Source organism: Osmerus eperlanus, chromosome 14 (genome assembly GCF_963692335.1).
Source record: "Osmerus eperlanus chromosome 14, fOsmEpe2.1, whole genome shotgun sequence".
Taxonomy (NCBI): domain Eukaryota; kingdom Metazoa; phylum Chordata; class Actinopteri; order Osmeriformes; family Osmeridae; genus Osmerus; species Osmerus eperlanus.
The window spans coordinates 10,716,011-10,743,318 of NC_085031.1; the positions used below are offsets into that span (position 1 = coordinate 10,716,011).

Below are 27,308 nucleotides of genomic sequence, written 5' to 3' on the forward strand. Positions count from 1 at the left end.
CCCAAAATATTTGTCAGTATCACATTCCATAATAAAGCGTACAAATTCATTGTTCACACATGCAGACCAACGGTTTGTGAATTCTTGATTGATTAGTACTTGGGTTACTGAAGTCAATTTTTAGGGAGACACATTTCAGCTGACAGGCCATCCAGAGCATAGCCAGGAACAAGACTTGTCTGCGAGTTCACAGTTTATATGCTCTGGCAGATGGGTCTGGCCACCCTCCAATTGGAAAAGATTTCCCCAATACAATAACTGTAGAGAGGAGTGTGAATGAGGCCTTTTCTCTAATACACTTAAGATGATGTTTTGTTGCTCTAATTGGTTGTATCTATCCAATTCTTTACAATTGCATCCAGAGGCATTTTGGTCTGTGCCCATTGGTAAAGCCCCTTGGATATTGAAAATTAACTGAGAGGTTCCAGACTAATACACATTTGAGAATTGGTCTAGCGATGCCAGGCTATCCAGGGCCTATTGAACACTGTTCAAATGAAATGTCAACAGCAATGGGTCTCATCGAGAAAGGTTATTTTCTGCACATTTTACCAAGTTTCCACTGTGTGGCGCCAGTGTGAAACAGACTGCAACTATAAAAATTCAAATACATCACATATGGTTCACTCCTATTGCACAATGAAAGTGTGTTGTGTGGTAGTGGAATTGTTAAAATATCAAAATAGCTACTTAACAGAACTGATTTATTCCTCTCCAAAACTGTAAATGGCTTTATTTAATTGGTTACAGACATTTCTGTTTTAGCGTCCAGTTGAATAACCTCATCATTCAAACCTTTTCATGTGACTGGATCCTCATCATGACTCATGGGTATTTGTTATTGAAACAAAGGGCACACACGTGTGTGTGTATGTGTGTGAGACAGAGAGAGAAAGGTCAGAACAAAAGGAGAAGGGACTGTAAGACAGAATATGTGTGTGTGTGTGTGTGTGTGAGAGTGAGTGATGACCTCATCAGTTTCCACCTGAGATAAGACACCCAGACCGACTAATACTGAAAGCCGCAGGTATGTCCATTCAGTGTTTAACTAATGATTGGAGTCAATCCAAAATTCAATAATTTCCGATGAGCTACAAATCATTTGTTTATCAAGTTTCAGTGTAACGTGCCCTAATTAAGTGACTGACTGACCATAGGAGGTTCCTATTCTGGAAGTGTTACTATGACAACATCAGCTCACTATGGGGGCTGATAGAACAGAAAACAACTGGATTGTTTAGCAATTTGCTTTCTTTCTTTTCCCCCACACTTTTCATCTGTTTGTCAATCCATCTATAGTTCTGTCCTTCTACACTTCTCCATGCTCACCACCCTCTCCCTCTTTTCATATTCCTAGCCTAACCTCTTTTCTTTTCCCTCTGCTCTCCCCCCTCTTCCCTCTCCCCCCTCCCATCCCTCTCTTTCCCCGCCCTCTCCTTCCCCTATCATCACCCCTCCTCCTCCTTTTCCCTTTGGCTCCTCTCAGAACGGACCATTCCTTCCTCCTCCTCCCCCTTTCGTTTCCACCAGGGACTTTAGTCTCTCTCTCTCTAGATTGGGTGTCCCAGGGTGATAAAGTATTGATACTGGGCTCCGATAACACACCTGATACCTGCACAAGGAGAACCAAAGAGAGAGCGAGAGAGAGAGAGAGAGAGAGAGAGAGAGAGAGAGAGAGAGAGAGAGAGAGAGAGAGAGAGAGAGAGAGAGAGAGAGAGATGGAGAAAGGGTCTGGATACGGGAGGGGCAAAAAGAGAGAGTGAAACAGAGTGAAATAACTGTCCGGAGGGGAGAGAGAGACAGGGAGAACATTGGAACTTGCTGTGTATATGACTGGCACACACGCACACACACATCCAGCTACCCCCACACTGTTACAAGAGGTGCTGGGATTTGTGGCTGCTGAGCATGCCCAACACCAGTAACCAATAGGAGCAAATCACTTTCTGATGACTCAGGGCATAGTTTTGTAGCTTGAGGGAGAGAGGGATAAACAAATGAGTTTGTGTTGAAGAAGAAATGTAAATTTGTGTGAAACCATGCATGTGAAAGGCACTATACCCTCTTCCATCCCCTATATTATTCTGTTTGTGTTTCAGTGTGATTTGGTGTGTATATAAACAGTGTAATCGATGCATCTTTACGTTGATAGTTATGTTCTTACTTCATTGATGGTTATTTAGATAGTGAAGATCAGTAAATGTATGTGTGAGTTGATATAGGGTCAGAAGCGACAGTTTTGTGTGTAATACTGCACATGTGTGTTTACATTGTTAACAGACTTACCTCTAAGTTCAGTCAAGTTGTCAGTGCCTATACTTTAACAGTAAAGTGCCCCCATCTCACCTATTGGACAATTCAGCCTTCAAAGAGTTGGTTCACTGAATTAAATTCAGACCTTCATTCAATTCAGGCTCTGTAAATCAATTATTACATTAATCCAAACACTCACGTGTTGTGATGTATTTTTTTTATTTTATTGCCACAGAGAGCTGGAATACAATTTGGTCCAAACACGGTGTAGGGTCTAGATTAGAAATAAGATCTGGCTGCCCGTCCTCATAAATGCTATAAATGATTCAAGTCCGCACACACACACACACAAATCCTCACATCCCCATTTTTTTATGGTATCACGGGGCAGATCAACACCTTTTAGCCTATACATTTATTTCCCAACGTTCTGACTTTATCTGTAAGGATTGTTTGCACGTTTTAAGTATTTTTGCTTTGGGGTTTTTATATTTAAAGACTGACGTATGTATTTACATCTGACTTGGCCCATAAGCCATTAAAAAGACGACATTAATTTCCCTTTGTCAATTACAGTGTCAACACCTGTACCCACATACAGGCCGAGAGATCCACTATTATGTCATATCACAACCTTTCAATTCCACTTACTGCCACTCCCTTACTTCCAAGTTTCTGCTGCATAGACCCGCCCCCGTGAAAGAAACACCCGAGTTCTATCCCGTCGCTTGTCTTCGACCAACGGGTACCTCGCTCGCAATTAAGCCCAAACAAGGATTTTTCCTTAGTACATTTTACCGCAGTATTAAGGATTTATTCAAACTTTTCTACGTGTACTTTGAGGCGAGGCCGGAGTAGAAGAGCCCATCCGTTTCCCGTTCCAGGTCAAACTAACAAGGTAGGCTCCCTTAAGCAGGTATGTTGTGTCACCTTTGTAACAGGTGCTTCGGCGTAGGCTACGGCACCGGAGGCAAAGTATTAAAACAGCGCTGTGTGTTAAGCTACCATTTAATGTGGTTGTCCATTGATTAGACACGGGACACCCGCAGTCTGAACCTGTGACTACTTAGAAATAACTAAGCACACCAGAGGTCTCAGGCAGCAGGTGCTTAGACGAGAGCCAACCATACCTGTGCAGGTGCGAATTAGGCTGGCAAGAGGACTCTTTTGGCAGTGCGTTTTTCATTAAAGTGCGTCTCATGCCACCATGCTATTATGCACGACGCAGATCACATATGCCTTTAAATACCTGTTGTCAACAAACTACGATAAAATCAGTAGGCTAGCGCAAACTGACAATCTCCTTCTCAATTCCTGTTTATTATAAGAACCTATGGACAGGTGGTGGTCTAAGACACATCTGGACTCCCAAGTTGAGGAATAACGAATTCAACTCATATATGACCTAGAATATCCATAATTGACGGAAAACAGACCACATTTAGAAACACTTGGTGTCATGCCCCCTGGCGATGAATATCAAACTGTGCGCGGTTCATTCGGTTGATGTTAGACTGCGCAAGCCAAAGTTGGCGACGACCAGCCAGCCTGTAAGACTAGTTTTACCCCATAAAGATTGAATGAAACGTGGCTTGTAAGAAAGACAAACATTTATCATCTACATTATTGAAAATATAGGCTTGGGGATATGAGTTTAGTAGGTGAGATGGACAAACTAAAGTTGTTCCCCTATGGAAGTGTGATTTGAAGTAGAGCATAGCCTACTGTTGATCAATCGAAATCGTTTTGCTCATCTAAATCAAATCTAAAATCCAGCAAACATGAAATCAAATTATGATTACTAAAGAGAGCAGTTTCAGTGATAGTAATGTTCTTGTGTTTAACATAAATCAGTAACTCCAGAAATGTACACTGTGACTGTCTTTTATGAAACAAAGAAGTTCAAATTTGAATGCCAAGAAGTGATATAGGGAAGTGAATATCCTGTCCCCATAACACTGCAGCCATTTTGCCAGTGATATAAGGTTTCTCTCAGTCTCGCCTGTTGTTAAGCAGTCATGCTTTTCTGTGTGTCTTGTCAAAGTGCAGATTAAGAGATAGGAGATATGGGATGGTGAGGAGAGAGATGTGTATGTTGCCATAATAAACAGTGTCTTGTGTGATTTCACGTCGTGTTTTTCCACTATCTTCCATAGATATTTTAGTGAGTCTATATTTTTGTAGTCTATAGATCAGACACTATGGGCCAATACCCTGGATCCAAATATGGAATCCCCCAAAAATATCTATTAGTAGTTTAGTGAAAAGTGTGTGGATCTGAGGACAGTGTGCCATCACAAAACACTAACTGAAACCACCCCTGAGGACAGTGACCTCAGATTAGATTCTGTAAGCAGCTTGTTCCAACTCAGCAGGGGATAGAGCTAATGACCTCCCATCAAGGTAAACCAAGATGGCCGTCATCTCCCGCAGAGAATCACAGAGGATACCTGCTATCTAATATGTCTATTATGCCCATTACCTGAGTGCTGAAAACAGAATCTCTGTACCATGGTTATAACTGAAGATTGGTGAAACTGCTGGTGTGCTTGGAGTCAATTTGGGCTTTGGTTGTAATGGGCGACTGTGCTAGTGTAGCCATGCTAGTATTCATAGTATTCATAGATAGAAAATTAGACAAAGAGAAAGAGAGGGAGAAAATTGTTATCTGTATTCATCTGTGATCCTGCAAGAGTAAACTGGGACATTGGTTGGGCCTTTCCCTTTGTTAAAGTATGAGATAGATGTGACACATTAATTTGGAAGTCAAGAGAAGAATGCTTGAACATTTGAGAAATGTTACATTTTGTCTTTGCCCTCATGTTTCTGTGCAGCAAATAAGTTGAAGAGGATAAAGGGCTAAATGAATTGTTCTCAAACACAGACCCAGTCTGGCTAAAGGTTACCTCTGTAACTGATAAGTGTGAGAAAGCCTTTGGGCCTTTGTGTCATCCTTGACTTCTTCAGTGAACCCAACTTGAAGCCCATAGTCTCACAACAAACCTATAAACCAGACTTGTTGCATGTAATCTTCCAGATGATCACACCATCCTTCTCTTCATCTTAATCCCCACCACCCCCGGATTGTTTCCGTGTCCCATCCTGGCGTGCGGGTAACCAGACTCCGGCGTTAGTAACCCAAGGCCTGACGCAGCTCGACCTGGTGCTAGACGATAGAGCGGGCGTTGCCATGGCTGCAGTCAACAGTCTGGACAGAGAAGTTGCTGTAACGGTATCCTCGGGAACAATGGCGACAAAATGGCCGCCTTGGCGATGGTCTTCTGTCTCTCCAGGGTACAGCTGTCCAGAGAGCTGCTCTGCAGATGGCAGACAAAGTGTGGTTTCTGAGTTCAGATAACAATCAAGATGTAGGAGTCTAGCAGGTGACAGATATTCGATACAGATACATCGGTGTATCTGCACCCCCCTAAAACAGCTTCTGGGTAGCATTGGCAGGGACAGTATAGAAGAGAATTGGTGTGGGCACCAGGACAAGCAAAGAACCCTTTGTTAGGCCTGTGTGAGGAGAAAGCGTGCGGAGGTTCTGAATGACGTTGGCTCCACCCACGCAGGTTATCGTTGACGGCTGTGGAAGGGTGAAAGGGGGGGGGGCCTGTGTGGGGACAAAGGTGAAGTGGGACTGGGAGGGAGGGGGGGGGGATTGGGCAGGGCAAACAGTCACTTTGTAAGCTGTGCCTTCTGTCAACAGACTTGTGACATGTACTTGGAGAGAGTTGTTCGCTGTGGTTCATGTAGGTTTCACCCATCACTCTTACACTAGAATGAACATCTGGCTGTTTAACCCTCGTGCTGCCTTCGGGTCACATGACCCAAAGGTTCATAACGAACCATCGTTGTGTTTACCCAATTTTACCCAATACAAAAACAAATTAAAATAATTTTCTTTTAACCTTTGCAATGTGGGGGGTCTGAGACAGCCCAACGGTTAAAAGAAAATGCTTCACTTTGTCTTTGTATGCGGTAAATCTGTCGCAATACGACGGTGGGTCACAATGACTGATGGGTCAGAATGACCCGAAGATAACACAAGGGTTAAGATCCATATCTATGTGCATATCTTGACATTTGTATGGTCTTTTACAAAAGGTTTTTTGGGGGTTTGGAAAGGGATTGAAAGCCTTGTGCTCCCGAGCATTAAAACCTTTTGCAATTCTTATGATTTGTGAATAGCATGTCATTTCTCACTGTTACTTTTCTATCGGGGGTAAAACTTGAGGAATAAAGACCCCAACCAAGATAATTGGTGTGACTAAAATGATACATAAAACAAAAAGACAAAGAAAGAATTCCAGGCTAAGACTGAAAGGAGATGCTTATCTGACCCCACAGTTACAGAGATATAACTGCTCGTCCATGTTATTCTAGCTCCAGTTTTGTGTTGAAGACTATATGTATCTCAAAGGTGAATAGATTGTAACACACGCAAATGCACCTTGGAAAGTAATCACACCTTCCCTGCCCTTTCTGCCTGAACCCAACCAACCCTTGCCTCACAACTTTTACAGTTCTGGTGACATTTGGTTGATCAATTACCTTGTGAGTCACCACACAGACATATAATCTAATTTGTTTTTTGTGTGTAGAGCTTGGCTAACTTTTAGACTTGTGTGACTGTGTTGAATGTTATTGACTTTCTGTTCTCTGTTCCTCACTCGACCCCACAGCCATGCACTTGCCTCCCTCGCTCCCCAGCCTCCTCCTCCTCCTCTTCCCCCTCCTCTCCTGGGGTCCCAGGTTGTCGCAGGCCGCCAAGATTATCGTGGTGCCACCCATCATGTTCGAGTCGCACCTGTACATCTTTAAGACGCTGGCCACTGCGTTGCACAGCGAGGGCCACGAGACCCACTTCTTGGTGTCGGAGGGGCGCGAGGTGCCCCCCTCGCCCCACTATCACTTCCAGCGCTACGCGGGCATCTTCAACAGCACCACGGCCGACAACTTCCTCCAGTCCAAAGTCAGCAACATCTTCTCGGGCCGCCTGACAGCGTTGGAGCTCTTTGACATCCTCGACCATTACTCGCAGAACTGCGACGCCGTGGTGGGGAGCGCCGAGGTCATGACCCGCCTCAAGGAGGCTGAGTTCGACCTCCTGCTGGTGGACCCCAATGAGATGTGCGGCTTCGTCATCGCCCACATCCTGGGCGTCCAGTACGCCGTGTTCAGCACGGGGCTGTGGTACCCGGCGGAGGTGGGCGCGCCGGCACCGCTGTCCTACGTCCCTGAGTTCAACTCCCTCCTGACGGACCGCATGTCGCTGGCCCAGAGGATTACCAACACGGCCGTCTACCTCGTGTCCCGCTTCGGGGTCCAGTACCTGGTGCTGCCCAAGTACGACCGCATCATGAGGAAGCACGGCGTGCTGCCTCAGGCCTCCATGCACGACCTGGTCCAGGGGAGTCGACTGTGGATGCTCTGCACCGACATGGCGCTGGAGTTCCCCCGGCCTACCCTGCCTCACGTGGTCTACGTAGGAGGCATCCTCACCAAGCCACCCAACCCTCTGCCGCAGGTCAGTAACCACAGAGAGTGTGTGTGTGTGTGTGTTTAAGTATCATTGTGGGTACACTTTGAGTGTGTGTCCTTAGTAGAGAAATTGAGTTGGATACATGAACCACACTGTGTTGATATAGTTTGAATGCAACAAGGGGATCTTTCTAACTTTAACCCTAAGCACATCTTTTTTTTTTTTTTTTTTTTTGCTGTGATCATTCAGTTACTCGACATGTTCAGATACCTTAGTCATCATCTGTTTCCAGGGTGTGGTCTCAGTATCACATGTCAAGCCTGCATCACCTGTGACAAAAGTAAGCCATAGTTTAAATATCGAATGGCCTGAAGGCATGATGCCACTTGAGAATGCAAGCTGACATTGTTCTTGAGAAGCCTCACACTTCCTATTAGGGAAATTGTGAACGGGCTGTTTGTCCATTTCAATGGTATCTTCTGACTGGGAGATGCCTTGGAAATATCGTAAATTAAGCGTTATCTGCCAGTGTTTCTGAGTGTCTTGAGTTGTAGTAGTGTCATATCTCCAGTGGGATATCCAAGATGGAGGATAGCCTGGCACTGTGAGATGCAGGTGAAATGCAGCAGTATAGAGGGTAGAGTTTTATTTAGTTTTATTACTCCATCCTTCCCCCCCTTCTTACCAAACCCATACTTACCAAAGGCTTGTTTCCACTGATCACATCATGTTGACAGTACTACCTTCAGTAGATGTAGCAATACTTTCTTTGTGTTTGTACTGGGCCCTAGTTTCTTTGCAAATAAGCTCACCTACTCTGTGACTGTAAAGCATGCTTGATCTGACATCACATGCAAACGTGTGGAGCCAAGCAAGCCTGTTGAATGAAGGACCTCCGTTGTATTGTGTTGCAACCATCTACTTCAGACAGAGCTCATGATTTTTTTTTGTAGCCTAGCCCCTTACTATCAATTATATCCATTAACAAATGGCCATTAATTATTTACAACATGGCCTGAATGAATCCATTTTAGGAAGCCCTGGAGATTTCAGTCCTGGAGACTTGCTGGCCTTTTCAGTGAAGGATTCCAGCCATGGCCTGGTTAGTCCCAGGCCTTGCATGTGAAAGACATTCTGTCTGTTGGGAGTTCATTGTCAGTTCATACATACATGAAGAAACATTCACTTCACTGTCCTTCTACCCAGTAATTCTCTCTCCCGCTCTCTCTCTCTATCTCGCTCGCTCTCTCACCCCCCTCTCTCTCTTTCTCTTCCATGTTGTCCTTTTCCTCTTTCTGTACTGACGCCTTACTATCTCTCTCCTCCCAGTGCTACTACAAAGGTCCTCTTTATCGATTAGACTGAAGCTACCCCATACGTTGTTTGGGTGGTGGTGGTGGTGGGGGGGTTCGGACAGAGAAGAGGGGAACACGGACGGATGGTGTCCACTTTGGGGGGGCGAGTTTAGGAATGCAGAACGGGCCAATGGAACACATTGTCCCTTCTAAGGGTGGGGTGTAGTGTGACGGCGAGGGGGGGTTGTTGAATATGATGGAAGCGGGGGGGGGGGGGGGGGAGAGAGAGGCCATTGTGGAGCCGCAATGGGAGGGACACTGAGCATCCATTATGGGGACACTGAGGAGCCATTTACAGGGACACTGAGGCTGTGTTACAGGGACAGAGAAGGCGGTGTTGGCCCCGGAGGCTCGTCCGTGCCAGCCCGACGTCGACCGCTACAGCTGGACTGCCCCCCCCCCCCCCCCACACACACACACACACACACACATTATCACCCCCTCCCCTCTGTCACTGTTGTGTCCTAGCCTGATAACCCCTGCCCTCCCTGTACTTCCAAAATGAGGCATTTTTCACTTTTTTAACCTCCCCCCTCTTCCTCTCCCCACTCTGCTGTTCCTCTCTCCTCACACACTGAAACGTTACAGTCTCTCACCCCCCTACCATAGGCTGCTCCAACTCTGCAGACAGTTTGTTCTTCACTGGGACTTCACAAAGTCCCTGAGTGCCAGTGTCAATTAGTTCACTTGGGGCAGCAGTTCACATGGGGCTAAAGGACACATGGTCTTTAGGCTATCTCATCCACAGCTAACATGCTACCATGCTACCATGCTACCATGCCATCGTGACACTATGGTACCATTCTAGCATGTTTCCATGCTAAAGGCACCCACTAAGTATACTGTATTCTTGCACAGCTCTGTGCCTGACATGACATTTAATGGTATACACAGACAGTGAAAATGTAAACCTGATAACGACTACTGTGGCCCACTAATGGCAGATTATAATGTCTAGTTTGTGATTAACCATAACTTTAAGACCTTTACTAAATCTACAGGTACACTGGGGGACATTAAAAGTCAGTTTACTGAGGTGGTGTTTAATAGTGGGTTTGTGAGCATCAGCTTTGATGTTGGACTAGGGGAGGAGGCGGGGGCCTAGAGCCTTACCCTGGAGTCACATGGGGTCATGGGAATCACAACAGGAAGTACTGTTGAAGGCCAACCAAGCCACTCTCGTTAAACTCATTCCCAACTTACCAAATTAGTTTTATGTTTTTATGCGTGAAATACCAAAGTATTAACAAACTATCTCAACAAAACATCTATTTGACCCCTAAATGTTTATTTCAGCTAAATGTTTTCTCAAAGCAATTAATGGTTAATACTGTGGGGTTTAACATTATCATTACCATTATTACTTTTCATGTCAGCAATTTATGAACTTTTGTAATGATTCTAGGTTGACAAAGCTATTCCACAGACTGTTTGCCTTTTGTGTAGTTACAGCGTGTGTAATAGGCAGACTCTTTATTGACTTTGAACCGCTAATCATAAAGAGACTGAGCTGAACACAAGCTCATCTTTCTTTGCATTAGTGAGTTATTATGTGTGCTAGTTAAGCATCACTGGGGAACTTACTCATATCAAACATTTCATGTTGACCTCACGTCAATATCTGTCTTGAATAACTCAGACTATGTTCAGTTGTTTAACTGTGTGTGTGTGTGTGTGTGGACCACAGGAGTTCGAAGCGTGGGTCAGCGACACGGCGGAGCATGGCTTTGTGGTGGTGTCGTTCGGTGCCGGGGTCAAGTACCTCTCCAATGACATCGCTCACAAGCTGGCTGGTGCCCTAGCCAGACTGCCCCAGCGTGTGGTCTGGAGGTAAGAGATCTACTTCACTCTTCCTCAATCATCCCCACTGTTAATCAGAGGAGGCTCGACAAAACAAAATGGCTGCCATTGTGGTATCATCAGCTGTCTGTTGGAACGAGACACAAAATGGCTGTCACAAAGTACGTCCCTCAAATGAATGTTTCACAAATATGTGGGTTGCTGTCCAAAATACCCAAAATATCAAAACCATTCCATGTGGGTGAACTATCCCACATCTAAAAATGTGTATTAGAATGTGTATTTATTAAAGTGTTCTTCCCTTTGGGACTTATTTCGTTTTAATGAAGTATGCTTCATGTTTTGGCTACCCGCAATGTTTGGGGCTATCTCGTTGTTATGATCAGTGACCATCAGAGTCACTTTTGTAAAACTCTCTTTTGGAAGTCGCTTTGGATAAAAGTGTCTGCTAAATGCATAAATGTAAATGTGAAGTGTGAATATACTTTCAGGTTGACCAGGTATCATTAGAGTCTGTCTCACTGGTTGTGACTGGGCTTATCCCCTAGCCGTTGGTCCTCCAAGGTCTATACAGCCACACCCTTCCCTGACACCCAGGAACGCAGCATCCATCCCAACCTAATCTCTCCCACTGTTATCCCTTTGCACACTTGACTGATAAGCAAAAACTTTGAAGTCGATCTTATCTAGGTCAAGTCTACAGATACTGCTATACAAATGTTGTATAGACAAACCGGCACCTATTTGACTACAAGTACCAGGTTCTTTTTGGTGTATTTTTGACCGCACTCTTCCTGAAAATTGTAGTTTTTCGTTTTTTACGAAGAAGTGATTTACTCTTGAACTTAGAATGATACGTTTGAGTTATGAAGTGTAGACCCAAACTACTCTACTGTAGGTGTCAATAAAAATAATGACCTGCCGGGCAACTCTGTCAGTCTTATTTAACTCTTGGAAAAATCCTTGTGCTTGACAGTTCGATGAATTTTGACAAACACACACGCTCACACACACACACACACACAAACGTTTCAGTGTCCTGGGTTTAGCTAGGTGTTTCTGTGAGCTTGAATGACTGTGGATGGTTTCGGGTCATTACTTTGGTCATGAGACAGATATAATTTGTCTGGGATAGTGTGTGTGTGTGTGTGTGTGTGTGTGTGGACCATTTGTGAGTATACTATGTCCCTTATGTGTGTGTACTGTTCGTGTGTGTGACAGACAGCACTGGTCATTTGCATGCTCAAATAGGTTAGAATTTAATTATTATAGGTTAGATTATTTATGAGAGGTTTAGATAGGACACTGGGAAACTGTTAAGAGGAACAGGACCAAAGAATTCCAATGTACCTGTACTTAATACATTTGAAACTACCTTGACTCTGCCTGTGCAAACAAGTCTTTTGACTGAATGCATCTTGACAACAAGATCATTCAACACTGGAGGTGTGTGTATGTGTGTTTGGGGGGGTGGAAGTGGAAAATGAGCGCAGTTTTACATGTCATTACAGTGGTGTATTCAAGATAATCTGATCTAATCATTTACCTGGAGTTTCAAAGGGATGATCTATTCACCAAGGCTAGAGCTAGAAGACACACCTCGAGGTAGGGAGGGACGCGAGGGGATAGAAAGGGTGGGAAGGAGGGATAGATTGAGGGAAAGAGAAAGAGAGACACAGGTTTGTCTTTGTTATTTGGTCCTGTTTTACCAGGAAATTTAAATGAAAGGAAAGGGTTGAAAAGGTGGAACATGAAAAGAAGCTTTCAGGAAGTTCTGTAAAACTGCCCAGTTTATATTGTATTAGCAGAAAATACGATACTCTTTACTGATGCTGTCATACCTTTTGCTGTTTAAAGACATAAGGGTAAACTGGCCATTGTGTTTAATTGTGTATGTGGGTGTTTAATTGTGTGTTGCACCCTGAAGCAAAGGTGAGATACATGTAACATGGCAACAAAGAGTTTTGTGTCAATACTCTTTCAATTCTCTCTCTCTCTCTCTCTCTCTCTCTCTCTCTCTCTCTCTCTCTCTCTCTCTCTCTCTCTCTCTCTCTCTCTCTCTCTCTCTCTCTCTCTCTCTCTCTCTCTCTCTCTCTCTCTCTCCTCCCTCCCCCATCCCTCCCCCCCTGCAGGTTTTCTGGAATCCCGCCCACTAACCTCGGCAACAACACCAAACTTGTTGATTGGATGCCACAAAACGACCTATTGGGTGAGTCTGGGCCTCAATGTTGATTGGGCGGTCAGACACAGCAGGAAAACGGCTAATTTAAACACGTAGTTGCATTTTGGTGGTTTGAAACATGATGTCACAACAATCTACCTCAGCCCATCAGCCTGGGCACCTTTCATCTATTAGTAGCCTTCATCAATATATAGAATTAGCAGGCTGAAGACTGTGGCTTTTTATTTTTTACACAAACACTTGACACATATTTTACTGATCTTCATTTTGGGTCAGTGTGCTGACCCAGTGACCAGAGTACACGAGATGTAGGCCGAATCCCAATACTCTGTCTTACCCCTACCCCTTACCCCTAGCCCTTAGTTTACCCCTAGCCCTTGTGTCTCGAAACTGAGGGGTAAGGGCTACATAGCCTTATGAAATGAGATACCACTTGGTTACGGTTATGTATATCGATGTCTCCAAAGCAAGTAGTGTTATGCACTGATATCAAACCAAATTAATTTGAAATTCGCTGCTAATGGAGTTTAATTAAAACTGTAGACATGCATGGAGTCCATTCAAGGCTAATCAGAGAAATACTGTTGTGCAAATCAGCAATGTAAAGTTAGCGTAGCAAACTAGCGATTTTTAAAAACGTTTCAATTAAGAACATGGTTGCAAATACATATGTACAGGACTGTGTAATGCACAAAACAAGACTGTCATAATCTTTTAATCAATTATTTAAGCCGAAAATATTACATTTATGGGACTTTCTGGATGATCTGTCTGCCATTGTTGCAGGTAGCACAGTGTCAACATACCCCTAGGTTTCAAGTAAGCTCCCGAGCTCACTTGGTTTTAAGGGGTGTATACCCCTTCGTCTTAGCCCTACCCCTTGATCAAAAAGAGTATTGGGACACCACTTACTCTCACGGGAACGTGCAAAACTAAGGGCTAGGGGTAAGGGGTAGGGGTAAGACAGAGTATTAGGATTCGGCCGTACTCTTGGGGTTACTGACCACAGTCCAGGGTGTGGTTTCCGTTTTATATCTGGGGATAGGTAGAGGAGTGAGTGACCCAGAACGGGTAATAACTTACCTATTCTATCATTAGCAGTTAATCATTCACAGACACACAAACCTACACACCCTAGGGCCTAGCTAAAAAGGTTTCTCAAGTATTTAACCTGTGTTAACGTGATCTGTTTGTAGTCCGGGCTCTGAGCACCTTATCAATGGTCTTACTTCTAGTGACAGGTACTAGAAGGGGGAGGGGGGTTCTGATGTAGAGGTGAACATGCTTATGCTTAGATGGATGGAGGTGTCTGTGTGCGCAGATGAAGGATGGTTTCTGTGTCACACACACGCATGCATTTATTTCACATACACAAACTGGCTAAAGATCATGCTCTTACCACACACAAAGTTATTGCAAACACACATATTCACACTAACACACAAATAGACATGTTGGTTGAATAGCAGGCACACTAACATGCGCATACACTGGCTGAATAGCTTGAGCATGCCACAAACACACACACACACACAAACACACACACAGACTAAAGTCTCCACCCCTCCATCCCGCATCCCCACCCTCGACCCTCCATCCCCCTAACCCTCACCCCCAGGCCACCCCAACACTCGGGCCTTCCTCAGCCACGGCGGGCTGAACAGCATTTATGAGGCCATGTACCATGGAGTGCCCGTGGTGGGGGTGCCCCTGTTCGGTGACCACTATGACACCATGACGCGCGTGTCGGCCAAGGGCATGGGGGTCATGCTGCACTGGAAGAGCATGACGGAGGAGGACCTCCACGCCGCACTGATCAGTGTCATCAACGACAGCAGGTGGGACACGCACACAGGATTACTCACAGAAAGATGTTTGTGTACATCATCAACACTTTATTAGCCACAAACACACACTACTCCGTAGCTCTCCTTACTGCAGTTTGAGGCAATATATTCATCGTGTGACACCTAGTGGTCAAGGCTGGTCAAGGGTTGCTGTGGAATCTGCTGACGATGTGTAGTCATACACACACACACTGCACTTATCTCTCTTTCTCTCTCTTTTTGTCTCTCTGTCTGTCACGCTTTTCCTCATACATATGCTCACTTATTTGGATGTGTTTGTTTGTGTGTGCAGGTACCGCCAGAGAGCCCAGGTCCTCTCCACCATCCACAAGGACCAGCCGGGCCACCCAGTAACCAGGGCCGTCTATTGGATTAGCTACCTCCTTCGTCACAATGGCGCCAGCCACTTACGCTCCTCTGTCTACTCTGTCCCCACCTACCAGTACTTCCTATTGGATGTGGTCCTTGCCATGGGTTTGGGCTTTGCTCTGATTGGCTACCTCCTCATGCGGATAGGAAGGCTCTTGAGGTCAAAGTTTGGGGGTCAGGGGAGTGGAGCCGCAACGGTCGCCGGGGACAGTGACGACACCGACAGCAACTTGGCGAATGGACATTGCCACAGCAACGGTGTGGCGAACGGGAAACACAAACGCAACGGTGCACTGCGGAACGAGAAGAAGACAAAGTAGGGAGCATATTGGCAGAGAGAGGGAGTAGGAGGGGTTTGGGCTTTAGGAACTGATCCAGAGTCAGTTTGTGGGCTCTCCTCCCTGGTTTTACGACATAGGGAGAAGGGATCAAAAACTGATTCTAGTTCAGTGTCTAAAGTCGTCTTCTACCCCAAACAGTCACAAGAACAGGGGCAATGAGACGCAATGCATCATGGGGGACAGTGGAAGGGATGGGACAAACTTGTGTGTGTGCTCGTGTGCGTTTGTGCGTGAGTGTGTGTTGAGGAGAGCCGATTAACAGTACACAACAGACACTAACCACAATCCCAACAACAACAACAACAACTACAGCAAAAGAGTCGGAAAGCCAAAGTCCAAGAGGAAAGATTAGAGTGAAAGAAAAGTCATTGTGAGAGGACATTTTGTTCCTCCCTGCTCTGTTTAACTCCTTCCCTCACACCACTCTTCTTTCTCTCCTCTCTTCTCTGGAGCGAGATAGACAAATAGAGGGATGACTTAAACATCCAACCCTTCATTCCTAAACAACAACAAAAACAACTACAAAAAGACGGTTTAATTTGAGAAATGAATCTTTTAGTTTTCTTTTTATTCTTTTTTTTTATGACAAACTATGTTACTGCACAGCACATGTCAGACTTCAGACTGTAAATAGAACACATCTATTTATTACTGTAAAAATGCATTTAAAAATACGTGTTAACTAATTTCTTGTCTAATTTACTTGTATCCTGTGTGTTGCAGGCACTACAGTAGGACACACACTCCTGTTAGTTATGTCAAACTCCTATCACAATAACTGACTGTTCAGTTGTGGCTGTACCAACTAGCCATATTTCAAGATTTGCAGTTTGACCTGTTTGTTTTGTACTTCCTTGTAGCTAATAGACAAGAGTTTCCCCACCCCATGATTATATCTTATTGTAATTAAAGTGAAGGAATATACTGTACTCTACTATATGTCCCAACCAAGATGACACTGGCCCAAGTCCTGATTTGCCCTTTCAGACAGAGCCTCAAGTAAGTTTATCTATTAGTATTGATTAATTAATGAACTAATTGCCACATTTCGGGTGCAGAAATTGACCGTGCACCCTCTTCAGTATGATTGGTTACTGAATTAAGATGCTTTTTGTAATTAATTGATATTTTTTGTAATGAAGCACCATCAATTGTAATTTGGTAGTGATATTGGCCCCTGTAGGTATAAATGCTACTGTGTTTGTAAGTGTCTCACTCTGTAGGGGAGTGCACCTCAAGCTTATAGAGATTGTGTGGAGTTACAGGTTGCTGCCATACTGGAGTGCAGTACAGGTGGCTGGTGATGAATTCAAATATGTTTGGCAGTGGGATCTGAAGGTGTGTGCAATAGAACATCACATACAATGCCCCCCCCCCCCCCCCGCATTCATTTAATATCCATTTTTTGCTATGTTGTGTTTTCCAAGCATGTGTCTGTGTTGGCTATTGGTAAAGAGAGATTCAGTAATGCCAAGCTGAACCAGACAGTTATACCCTGGTCCTAATCATATATTTCCTATGACTAGGGAGACACGGGTTAACGTTTATCAACACTAGTGTGTAGCCTAACCATGCCCGGCTTGGCTCAGTTTGGCTCGTAGTGTGACCCGGGTCAAATTAGAATGGGGCGACATTTGTCTATGAGTATCTCAGCAGTCTTTTCTTGTGGTTGCCTTCACTTTTTCCCCCTCTCTCTCTTTCCTCTCCCATCATTTCACCTTCCTCTCTTCAGGCCTTCACGTCTCCAGCCTCTCTCCTCTCCCTTTCTCACACCTTTCTCTCCCTCTAAACAAATAAATGTGACATTGTGAACATAATAGCTGCTAGGGGTGGGAAAAAATATATAGATACGGGAACATATCACTACTTTATTTTGTAATAAATGATCGATACACTGGCAGCAAATTTCAATATTTTTATAAACTGATGTTGCGTTCCCACTGAAATGACTCGAAATTACAATTAGTTTAAGGAACCTTTGGAGGAACCGTGAAGATTAGGCAAATAGTCTGGGGACGTATGAATGGCGACTGCTCCTTCCGGTCCTTCCAGTCCAGGAGGAGGCAGTGATGTAGAGGACTACACAACATATTTGTGCGACACTGCAATAATAACAAAGCATGGAGGAGATTCAAGCTTTGCCGCTGGTTGTGATGCATTGCTTTGCTAAAGAGGTCATTGAGAAGACATTGCAGTGGTAGTAAAGCAAATTCAGATTACTCAACAGACTTGGTGGTTGAAATAAAACGTTGCGTGCACTCAACCAATCAAAATGCTGTGTGCACTCAACCCAATCAGTGCCCAAGTACATGTCCCGAGTAGGGACTTTGCAAGGGCTAAACGTTTTACATGGAACTTAATTTAGACCCTGCCCCGTGTGGTGGAAACACACAGAGTACCTCCAGAAATCCCTAGTTCCTGGGGAAAGTTCTTGTGGTGAAAATGTGGCTTTACAGGCACTCTAAACAGACTCACCCGTCAATTTGACTTACCAGACCCTAACCCTCAAATAAATTAGGGTAAACTTGCGGTGAAGAAGGAAAGCAAATGTACAGCGGGGTCACAAATCACAACCTCTTGCAATCAGGAAAATGAGCAGCGAACCGTGGTTCATTTTACACTTTCAATGTTAGTATTGTGAAGTGTAAACAAGCAGCAACAAATTTATGTTGTATGCTTTATAATCTATGCAATCTTCATAAATAATGATTATGCATACTATAAAATATACACAAATATCAGTTGTAAAATGTAAGTACACCCGTGAAAACTTGTCTTTCTTTATATATTTGGACGTTTGATATTTGTTTAAACAATAGGTTTGGAGGTGATATAGTTAAACAAACTACCTCATCTGCACACCCCATACAAGCACACCTCACAATTTCACCCTAAATTATACCCTCTCTATATCTCGATGTATCGTGATGATTGTCCTACAATATATTGAATATCGCAGAGTCGCTGTATTGTGATACCATTGTTATCGTGGGCAACATAATGATTGTATCACGTGTTACTCTGTGATTCCCACCCCTAGTAGCTGCTACCTACTTATTGGGAGGGAAGGGAACGGAAGGGAAGCTGGGAATATTGTCTCATTTTGTTAGGAAGGTTTTTAAATCTGTTCACCAAGTCACGTCACTGAAATAGCTCCATACATGACCTCAGAACCGCCCATATGACTGACCATCTTCCTATTTCCTAACCAAAGGGAAGAAAGAAAAAGAGGACTTGCAAGAAACCCACCAACCACTGCAGTTTCTAACCCCTAAACTAGGAAGGGCAGGTTTCTTATGGTCTTCTTTCCTGTTCTTTCCTGTTCTCTATGAGCTAGGTGTGTGCGCCCTTGTGTGTGTCTGTGTATGTGTGGACGTCTGTTCAGCCCAGGCCTGCTATGCACTGAGTCTATACTTGAATCTTCATCGTGGTTGTCATTATTATCTTCATCGTCAGCTCTGTAGTGACGTGACTGGGCTGTCAGGCTGCATCGTGGCTATGACTAGAGAACACAGGGAAGGAAAGAACACTAAAATAAAAAATATTGTGAATACATGTCTTGCTTTTTTTTATGATTTCAGTATTAATAATAATATGGGCTGTCCTGAGCTCCCCTCCAGGTATCTCTGCTTCTGTCGTTTCTTTCTCTCTTCTTTCCCTCTCTCTTCTGACGGTATTTTCTCTGTCCTGTTCTTCTTCTTTGTCACAGCAGGGCTGCACTCCTCTGTTTTCTATCAAAGTGAATGTGTGCATTTTTGCGTCTTGTGTAAACGTTTAATTGAATCCTCCACCCACTCATCTCTTTTTCACTTTTCCAAGCAATGGTCCACTTCTTCCCCTTCTGTGGGCCCCACATTAAGGAAAAATACCTTAATTTTTTTTATTTTACGTTGATTTAAAAAAAGAACTGTGGTCTCAAATACTCTGTCAAGTGTGTCCATGTTGTAAATATAATATGTGAACAAACAAAAAGTACTAATGCTAAATAAACATTACATATTTTGTTTGCAGAATTTTGTTGGAAATGTTTTTTTCAGATATGCTGCTGATGTCTAGGCCAATGTTCATAGATGGATAGTGTGCCTAACTGACTTAAGATTTCCTTAACAGTGGAGGATGTAGATAGTGCTGTTTCTCATGGACCTGTTACTTTGAGGTAAGAATTGCTTGTTGTGAAAGAGACAGCAACATATGGAGGAAACAAATGAACATTTCTTCATTTTGAAATTTGATTTCTAATGTAGTCTATCTATTAAAATGGATTTTACTTCATTCTTATGCTAATAATAGTAGGAACTGTAAAAAGAGTAAATATAGCTGCAAGCAGCGATGCGGGTTCCTCTGCAAAATGGCAAAATATTATAAACATGTACACTATAGAATATTGAGAGTTGGACAACAAGAGAGCAAAACTACTTCATGTTTGGCCAACAACAATTGGCTGAATGAGGATTTGAACTCATGAGCATAAGGTTACAAGTCAGTCTCTTTATACTCTCTGCTACACACCAACTGTTGAGAGTGTATGAATAGAAAAGGCAGAGTATTAGCTTTGGTCAGCTTTGGGACAAAGGTTATGAAACGGTTGACATGTCAAGGTAAAATTCTTGAGTTGCCGGAGCAAGTTTTGCTGAGTTTTGTTGGTGGCCATGATGTTGTGGCCCTCCTCCCCACGGGGTTTGGGAACAGTTTGATTTTCCAGCTACGGCAGCTAGCTCTGTTACAGTAGTGGTGAAGGAATAGGCTAAGGCGAACGCTCCAAATGAAATTAAAGACCAAACTTATGATGGAAATGCAAATCAAAAGTAGAAATATACAGTAATCTTTCCAAGTAAACATTGATGTCTGTTCAATATGAACAGTATGGTAAAATGACAATAATCGGTTGAGTTTAAGAACATTGACCAAATGTGTGTAATGCGAAAGGATAACACACAAATGTAATTTCTGTCCTAAATTATATTTATTATTACACTATGATGGAAATGGTGGAGCAGAAACTAGCAATTCCATGAATCCCATGGAAACGAAGGCACATGTGTGAGATGTACTGATGTGGAGCACTAATCATCCAAGAAGCAGTAATTCTCTTGTGTTTTTTATTCAGATGAATAATCATTGGATTCAGGTCAAAAGTCTATCACTTGAACTGGTTTCATCACTTAGGACACTCAAAAGTCAGCAGCTTGGCATGCTGGGACATGGAAAGGATTAAACATTTAGACTTTCATCAAGGTAAAACATGTTGGTTTGTCCTTTTTCATCAATGTCCTCAAAAAAGCAGGCTGCAGAGCCAGTAGACACAGTAGTCTGTGGGGTGACTGTCTCTGGGGGGCTGGCAGGCAGGGGCAGGCAGGCCCTGCAGGCAGGGCAGGCCAGCTGGATGAAGCTGTCTTGGGGTCAGGGCTGAAGAGAAGCTGTCCAGTTAGAGAGGGGAAGTCCAGCAAGGGATCTGTGTTGCGGGTGACTGTCTCTGGAGGGCTGGCAGGCAGGGGCAGGCCTGGCGCAGGCTAGCCGAATGAAGCTGTCTTGGGGTCAGGGCTGAAGAGACGCTGTCCAGCTAGAGAGGGTTAGTCCAGCAAGGGGTCTGTGTTGCTCTCAGAATGCTCTGTTGCACTCTGTTGAGCAGGCCTCTGCATGACCCTCCAGACCTGTAAAAGTGAAGAAAGGGTCCATGTCAGTAGTGAAAAATTAAGCTTTTTCCATCTACACTTGATATAAACTAGAGTTTTGAGTGTGAAATGCAGTGGCATTACTTGAACTTGAATCCAAATGTGTTGACCTGATGGAAACCCAGGCAAAGTCACTCAAAACACAGGTTCGATTTCAGGCTCTGGCAAGAGTATTTAGCTCTAAACTGGTCAATATATACACATCTGACCAAAGACCAGCTCGACCTTTGCCTGTAAACAGTGATTCTGACTGTCAGAGGCCTTTAGCTAAATAGCTTGACCTAGTGAAATTGGCAAAACTAGCCTGGCTAACGTAGGTTGCTTTCTCATGGCATATGACGAATGAAACAGGCTCGCCTTGAAAAATCAAGATATACTGGCTATCTTTAGCAGGCTCTTGTCTACAAAAAGCAGTCCTCCCTGACGTTTTTTGTTGTGTTTACCCAATTTTACCCAATACAAAAACAAATAAAAATAATTTTCTTTTAACCTTTGCAATGTGGGGGGTCTGAGACAGCCCAACGGTTAAAAGAAAAGGCTTCACTTTGTTTTTGTATGTGGTAAATTTGTCGCAATACGACGGTGGGTCACAATGACTAATGGGTCAGAATGACCCGAAGATAACACAAGGGTTAAGTAGGGTGACAACCTGTTCCGCTTCGTGCAGAATCGCACAGCATTTTCGATATGCGTTCGGGACAAAGGGTGAAAATGCTGTGCGACAAAATGCAAAGCGGGACAGGTGGTCACCCTAGTGTCAAGGGGCAGGATGAGTCTGAGAATTTGGAGCGCGCGCGCGCTGTGGAGCAATTCAATTGAATTCAACCATATTTTGACATACCAAGGTGAAATTGTTCATGGTACTTCAGAGTGATGTAATCTTGAACCCTATTAGGTTTGAAAAACCATGAGTCAAAATTATATTTGATTTATTGACACAAAGATATTGAGGCAATGTGGACATTTACATAAATACACCCCTTTCAGCCATCTTGTATTGCATTTCTTATTCCATGTCACCCTATATAAAGACATGTATTCTACACATCTGTAAAAATTTCAAGTCGATGGGTCTATGGTTCATGAGGAGAAGATTTTTGAAGGTTGTACCAAATTTGGACAGTACAAGAAAATTCATAAGTCTGACAATATGGGTCCTTGAGGATTTTTTGTTCCCCATGAGACATAAGGCATGTCTACCAATTTACAGGCATTTTGGACTAATGGGGCGCTGGGGAAATCACGTAGACTTTGGGCGTGTTTTATAGCGCCACCTATGGGCGTACATGGGCCACTAGCCGTCTGGTAGTAATGAGTGTGACCTGTATCATTGGGCCAAATTGGAAAAAATCGGGTCCAGGACTTTTTGAGCTATTGGGCCATTTAGCAGAGAAATATAATTAAAAAAAGAATGAGAATAAGAATACTAACAAAAACAATAGGTTTCCTCCTACCGGAGGAACCCTAATTATAGCTGATCATTTACAGAAAGAGAGAAAGAAAGACAAAGAGAAAGGCACCTGTCCAGATCAGTTTTAACAAACGCATCGACATGGGGGTCTTTGATCTGAGATAATCACAGACCTGTCCAGCTTTCAACTCTCTTGCATGCTCTGTTGAAAGCTTTCCATAGACCCACAGTCAATAGACCCACAGTAAAACTCTGAGTGACTGACGCAAGCACCAGGTTGAAGCAGCATCTCCCCTTTCACGTCATGCAGACACACGTCGCTCCTGTGTGAACATTGTTCATGGTCCTGCGGTACATGAAGGAGACAATAGTACCCCGGGCTGGTGAGCAGGGTCATGTCGGGGGAGGGGGGAATGGGGGGGTACACCACTACACGGAAATCCACACACAAAGGCACACGCATCGACATACCAACACTTAACCGAACACTTGCCTACCTTCACACACACACACAGACACAAAGTATTTCAGTCCGACAGTGTTCTCTTCCATAGTGATGTCAGCCACCCGTGCTGAGTGAGACTCCCGTAACTGGACACTCTACCTGTCCCCCGCCTAACCTACCGGCCTCATTAATGATTCACACGGCTCACACCCAGACCAGCCTGCCAAACACACACACATGCTATATTTCATTTATGTTCTCAGTGGAAGGCTTTTGTCATTGGTAGCCAAAGCACTTTGTTGTTAATTGAGAAAGGTATGGAGGGATGAAAGGGAGAAGAGAGACAGGGGATGGACAAAGAAGGAGGTGAAGTGTGTGGGGGGGTAGGGTGGGTGGGTGTCATATTACAAGCGTGGAAGAGGACGTGTTTTTGTCCATTCCTTTGTTCAGTCTTCCTGTCTTTCTTGTTTTCTCTTTTCTTCCCCCCCTCTCCTCCCACCTCTTTTCTCCCTTTTCCATTCACCTTGGGGTGATATATTCATGTTGAGGTCTTATGCTGTGTCATGGCAAGGCTCACGTGGGAAGTGCACTGTTGATACTATACAGTGTGTTTGATTGCTTCAACTTGACATCATTAGGGTGCTGCTTCTCCCTGGCTGCTGAGTCAGGCCTATCCTCAGTCTCCCCAAAGACAGGCAGCAATGTGGGTACACACACACATACACACACACACACACACACACACACACATACACACACACACACACACACACACACACACACACACACACACACATGACTGTTCTCCTGACTAAGATGTCTCTCACACTCTATTGGACCCAAAGGATGTTTTCCCATAGATACAGCAGAATATGTTGACTTGGTTAAGTGTCACTGAATGTGTGTGTGCGTTTGTGTGTATGCACTGAGGGAGTATTAGATAGCCTATATAGTGTGTATTTTGTTGAGCTGCTATGTGTGGAAGGTAAATGTGTTTACGTGGCTTGCTTGTCTAACTTAAGTGATGAATGCTGCTTCCTGTCCTGATATATTCATCTATGCTAAGCGGACACTGAGAGACAGGAGGCTATGTATCTCCCGTGGTGGAAATGCAGCCAGCTGTTGTTCGATGTGCGTGTGCTTTCTGAGTCCAACAGAGGGCAGTGTAGCTCTTTGGTTCTCCCATTCCTTCTGTGTCTCTAGCTCTCTCTCTCTCTCTCTCTCTCTCTCTCTCTCTCTCTCTCTCTCTCTCTCTCTCTGTCTCTCTCTCTCTCTCTCTTTCTCTAGCTCTCTCTCTCTCTGTCTCTCTTTCTCTGGTCTGGGAGTTCAGGCAACACAAAGACAATCTAAATGTAATTTTGTATGAGATAAGCCTTTATCTGATCAACCTTGCCAATGGTCTCCATGGTAACCTGTCTGCTTCCCCCATAGCGTTGGATGACCTATTGGAGCTTGTGTCAGTGTTGAGGAGAAGGGCTTTCTGACGTAAAGGTCCTGCAATAGTTCTCTTTTTGTCTGTGGGGTGTGTGCAAAGGGGTGTGTGCTCCCTTTCTCTCTAAGTGACAGAGAGTGTGTGTGCTCTGAAATGGTTTGGGATGGATAGAACCCTGTCTGCACATCACCATGGAGATAAGAGAGACCTGACAGCAAGGGAGCGGAGAACGACAGCTTTCATATCAATCATCCTGACTTTTGTGTGTGTGTGTGTTTGGTATTAAGTTGGAATAAAAAATAAATCAACAGCATGTGGCCTGTGTGTCAACAGCTGTTGTCACTTTTCCTCTTACCTCGCCCTCTCTGAGCAGTGATCTCTCGTGACCACACACTCACAAAGATGCTACACTCTCTTACCAGCTCTGATTCTCTGGATGGGGCCCAGAAGAAGGAGCCAGTTGGCCTGGCAGGAAGAAGGATAAGACTGCAATCTGTATCTCCCTCTATCTCTCTCTTCCTTTCTATCTATGTATCTATCTATGTATCTATCTATCATCTCTCTCTCTCTCTCTCTCTCTCTCTCTCTCTCTCTCTCTCTCTCTCTCTCTCTCTCTCTCTCTCTCTCTCTCTCTCTCTCTGTCTCTCTCTCTCTCTCTCTCTCTCTCTCTCTCTCTCTCTTTCTCTCTCTCTCTCTCTCTCTCTCTCTCTCCATATGTGTCTCCTCTCTATTTCCCTCTCTCTGTGTCTGTCTCCTTTCCCCTCTTCCCTTTCCCTCTCTCCCTCCTTGCCTCTCACTCTCCCTCGATCCTCCACTCTCCAGTCTGGGTTCAGATGCAAAATGGAATTGGGAATTCAATTGTTGAAAACAAGTCAACAGTTTAGTTTGCTGCCAGATATGTAATTATAGCAGTGAGTTTTCACAGTTTCGTTGCCATTGGGACAGAGAGCAGCTTTCTATTAAAATAAATATGAAATCAACCTTACAAAAACTTGCAATGTCTGATTGTAATCTGATTAGCTGCTGTCATCCCCAGATTTCGATGTGGTTACCAAATGACAACTGCATGTGGTATGTGTATGTGTCTTTTTGAGAGAGATTCGTGTGAGTATGTGTGTGTGCCTGTGAGAGTGTATGCCTGTGTGTGTTTTCTGCATGCCTTATCAGTTGAGACTGTGGCCCTGTGGGGTTTGTACCCAATCACAGTGGAGGTTAGATAACTATCTCTCCCCCTCTCTATCTCTTCACCCCTCCCTCTCTTTCTCCATCTGACCAAATACACCTCCCCCCTCACCACCACCCCCTCCATCTCAGATACAGTTAGCGGTCCAGTCTTGGGGCCAAAGTTTCTGATAATATCACAGAAAAGTTAGTTCGAAATTACCATCCATGCACACACCCACCCACCCAAACGTGCTGAAATACACACACACACACCATTTTCCTCTGTCCAATCCCATATTTGGCTCGCAATCATTTTATCAGTAAAGTATTTGATCATTATCAGGTCTCAACACTGATACTTTCTCTCTCTTCTTTCATTTTCTCCTGTACTGTCTTGTTCTTTCCCTCTTTCTCTGTCACTGCCTCCTATATTCCCTAATCTTCTCTCCAACCCCCCCCCCCCCACACACACACACACACACACACACAACCCACACACACAGCCCAGTCTTGTGGAGACCACACTGTGAGAGTGGTAAACTGTATCTATTTCAGGTTACTTTACCCTCACCTGGTGAAGTAGGGGAATCAGCCTTTGGCTGTATGTTCTGTGGTTCTCTTTGTGTTTTTTATGCTATTGAATTTCTTTACACTTCGCAAAACAATAATAACATGAAATATTAAACTGTATTTTGACTGGAGCTCTGGCCTGATCGTTTTTCTTATTTAAAATGTATTTATTGAGTGTGTCTCTGTGTGTGTGTGTGTGTGTATGTGGGGGGTGGGAGGGGGTGGGGGGAGAGCGGTTTTGGAGAGGGGAGTTATTCAAATTCTGTGGAGGCTGGGTTTGAAACTTCACGTCATTGGTGCTCTGAATCAATTAGTGTTCCATTTATTCAAATTGCATTCTCTCATTATAGAAACGTTTGAGGATTAAATCTGAGAAATTATATTAATTTTCTTCTGCTGTCTACCCATCACACTCTCTTCTGCCCTCTGATTCTCCCGCTTCTCTCTCTCTCTCTCTCTCTCTCTCTCTCTCTCTCTCTCTCACTCTGTTTCTATTTACATGTCAATGACTTTCAAATTCGAGCTCAGCCCATTTTCTGACTCTCCTATTTACATGTCAATTACTTTTCTACTTTATGCTTTCGCTGGTAAAAATGAAGGTAATTTGCTTGCGACACTCAGACCGTTCTTTCAGCTATTACTTCCTTATCTTTTCTGGTCACTGAGTTCTGATGACTATTGAACTACGGAACTGTGAAGACATTTCTCTCGTCAGCGTATTAGTGACGGTTGTTTTGCTTTGATAGCCTACGTCGGCTGATGGCCAAGGGTTTTATCTCAGCGGGCTGTACCACGCTTTGTTGTCTTTAAAGTAGCTCGAACATACTAGTTCTGTGTCATATGGATAAACAACAAAGACATACAGTATCTTAATGAGTGTCTTAAATGAGTATGTGCTCATTAAACGTGCTTGCATTGCTTAGCAATAAACTCAACGTTAGACCGGTGCAATGTTTTGATTACAGAGCGAGCTTTAAAGAAA

General features: G+C 44.0%; 1 protein-coding gene across 2 annotated transcripts; it reads left to right on the forward strand.

The window, feature by feature from the left end:
* The first annotated feature begins 2,968 nt into the window (after nt 1–2,968).
* ugt8 (UDP glycosyltransferase 8) lies at nt 2,969–18,038 on the forward strand. Of its 2 annotated transcripts, XR_009932147.1 has the most exons (7): nt 2,969–3,151; nt 6,939–7,783; nt 10,781–10,923; nt 13,026–13,102; nt 14,694–14,913; nt 15,215–17,507; nt 17,605–18,038. XR_009932147.1 is itself a non-coding variant. In XM_062477837.1 (6 exons), the coding sequence occupies exons 2-6, from the start codon at nt 6,941–6,943 to the stop codon at nt 15,609–15,611; spliced, it is 1,680 nt and encodes a 559-aa protein (XP_062333821.1). In that variant the 5' UTR covers nt 2,969–3,151; nt 6,939–6,940; the 3' UTR covers nt 15,612–18,038. The 2 variants fall into 2 exon arrangements, 1 of the variants encoding a protein (XP_062333821.1); XM_062477837.1 differs by having other exon boundaries at nt 15,215–18,038.
* The last annotated feature ends 9,270 nt before the right edge of the window (nt 18,039–27,308 follow it).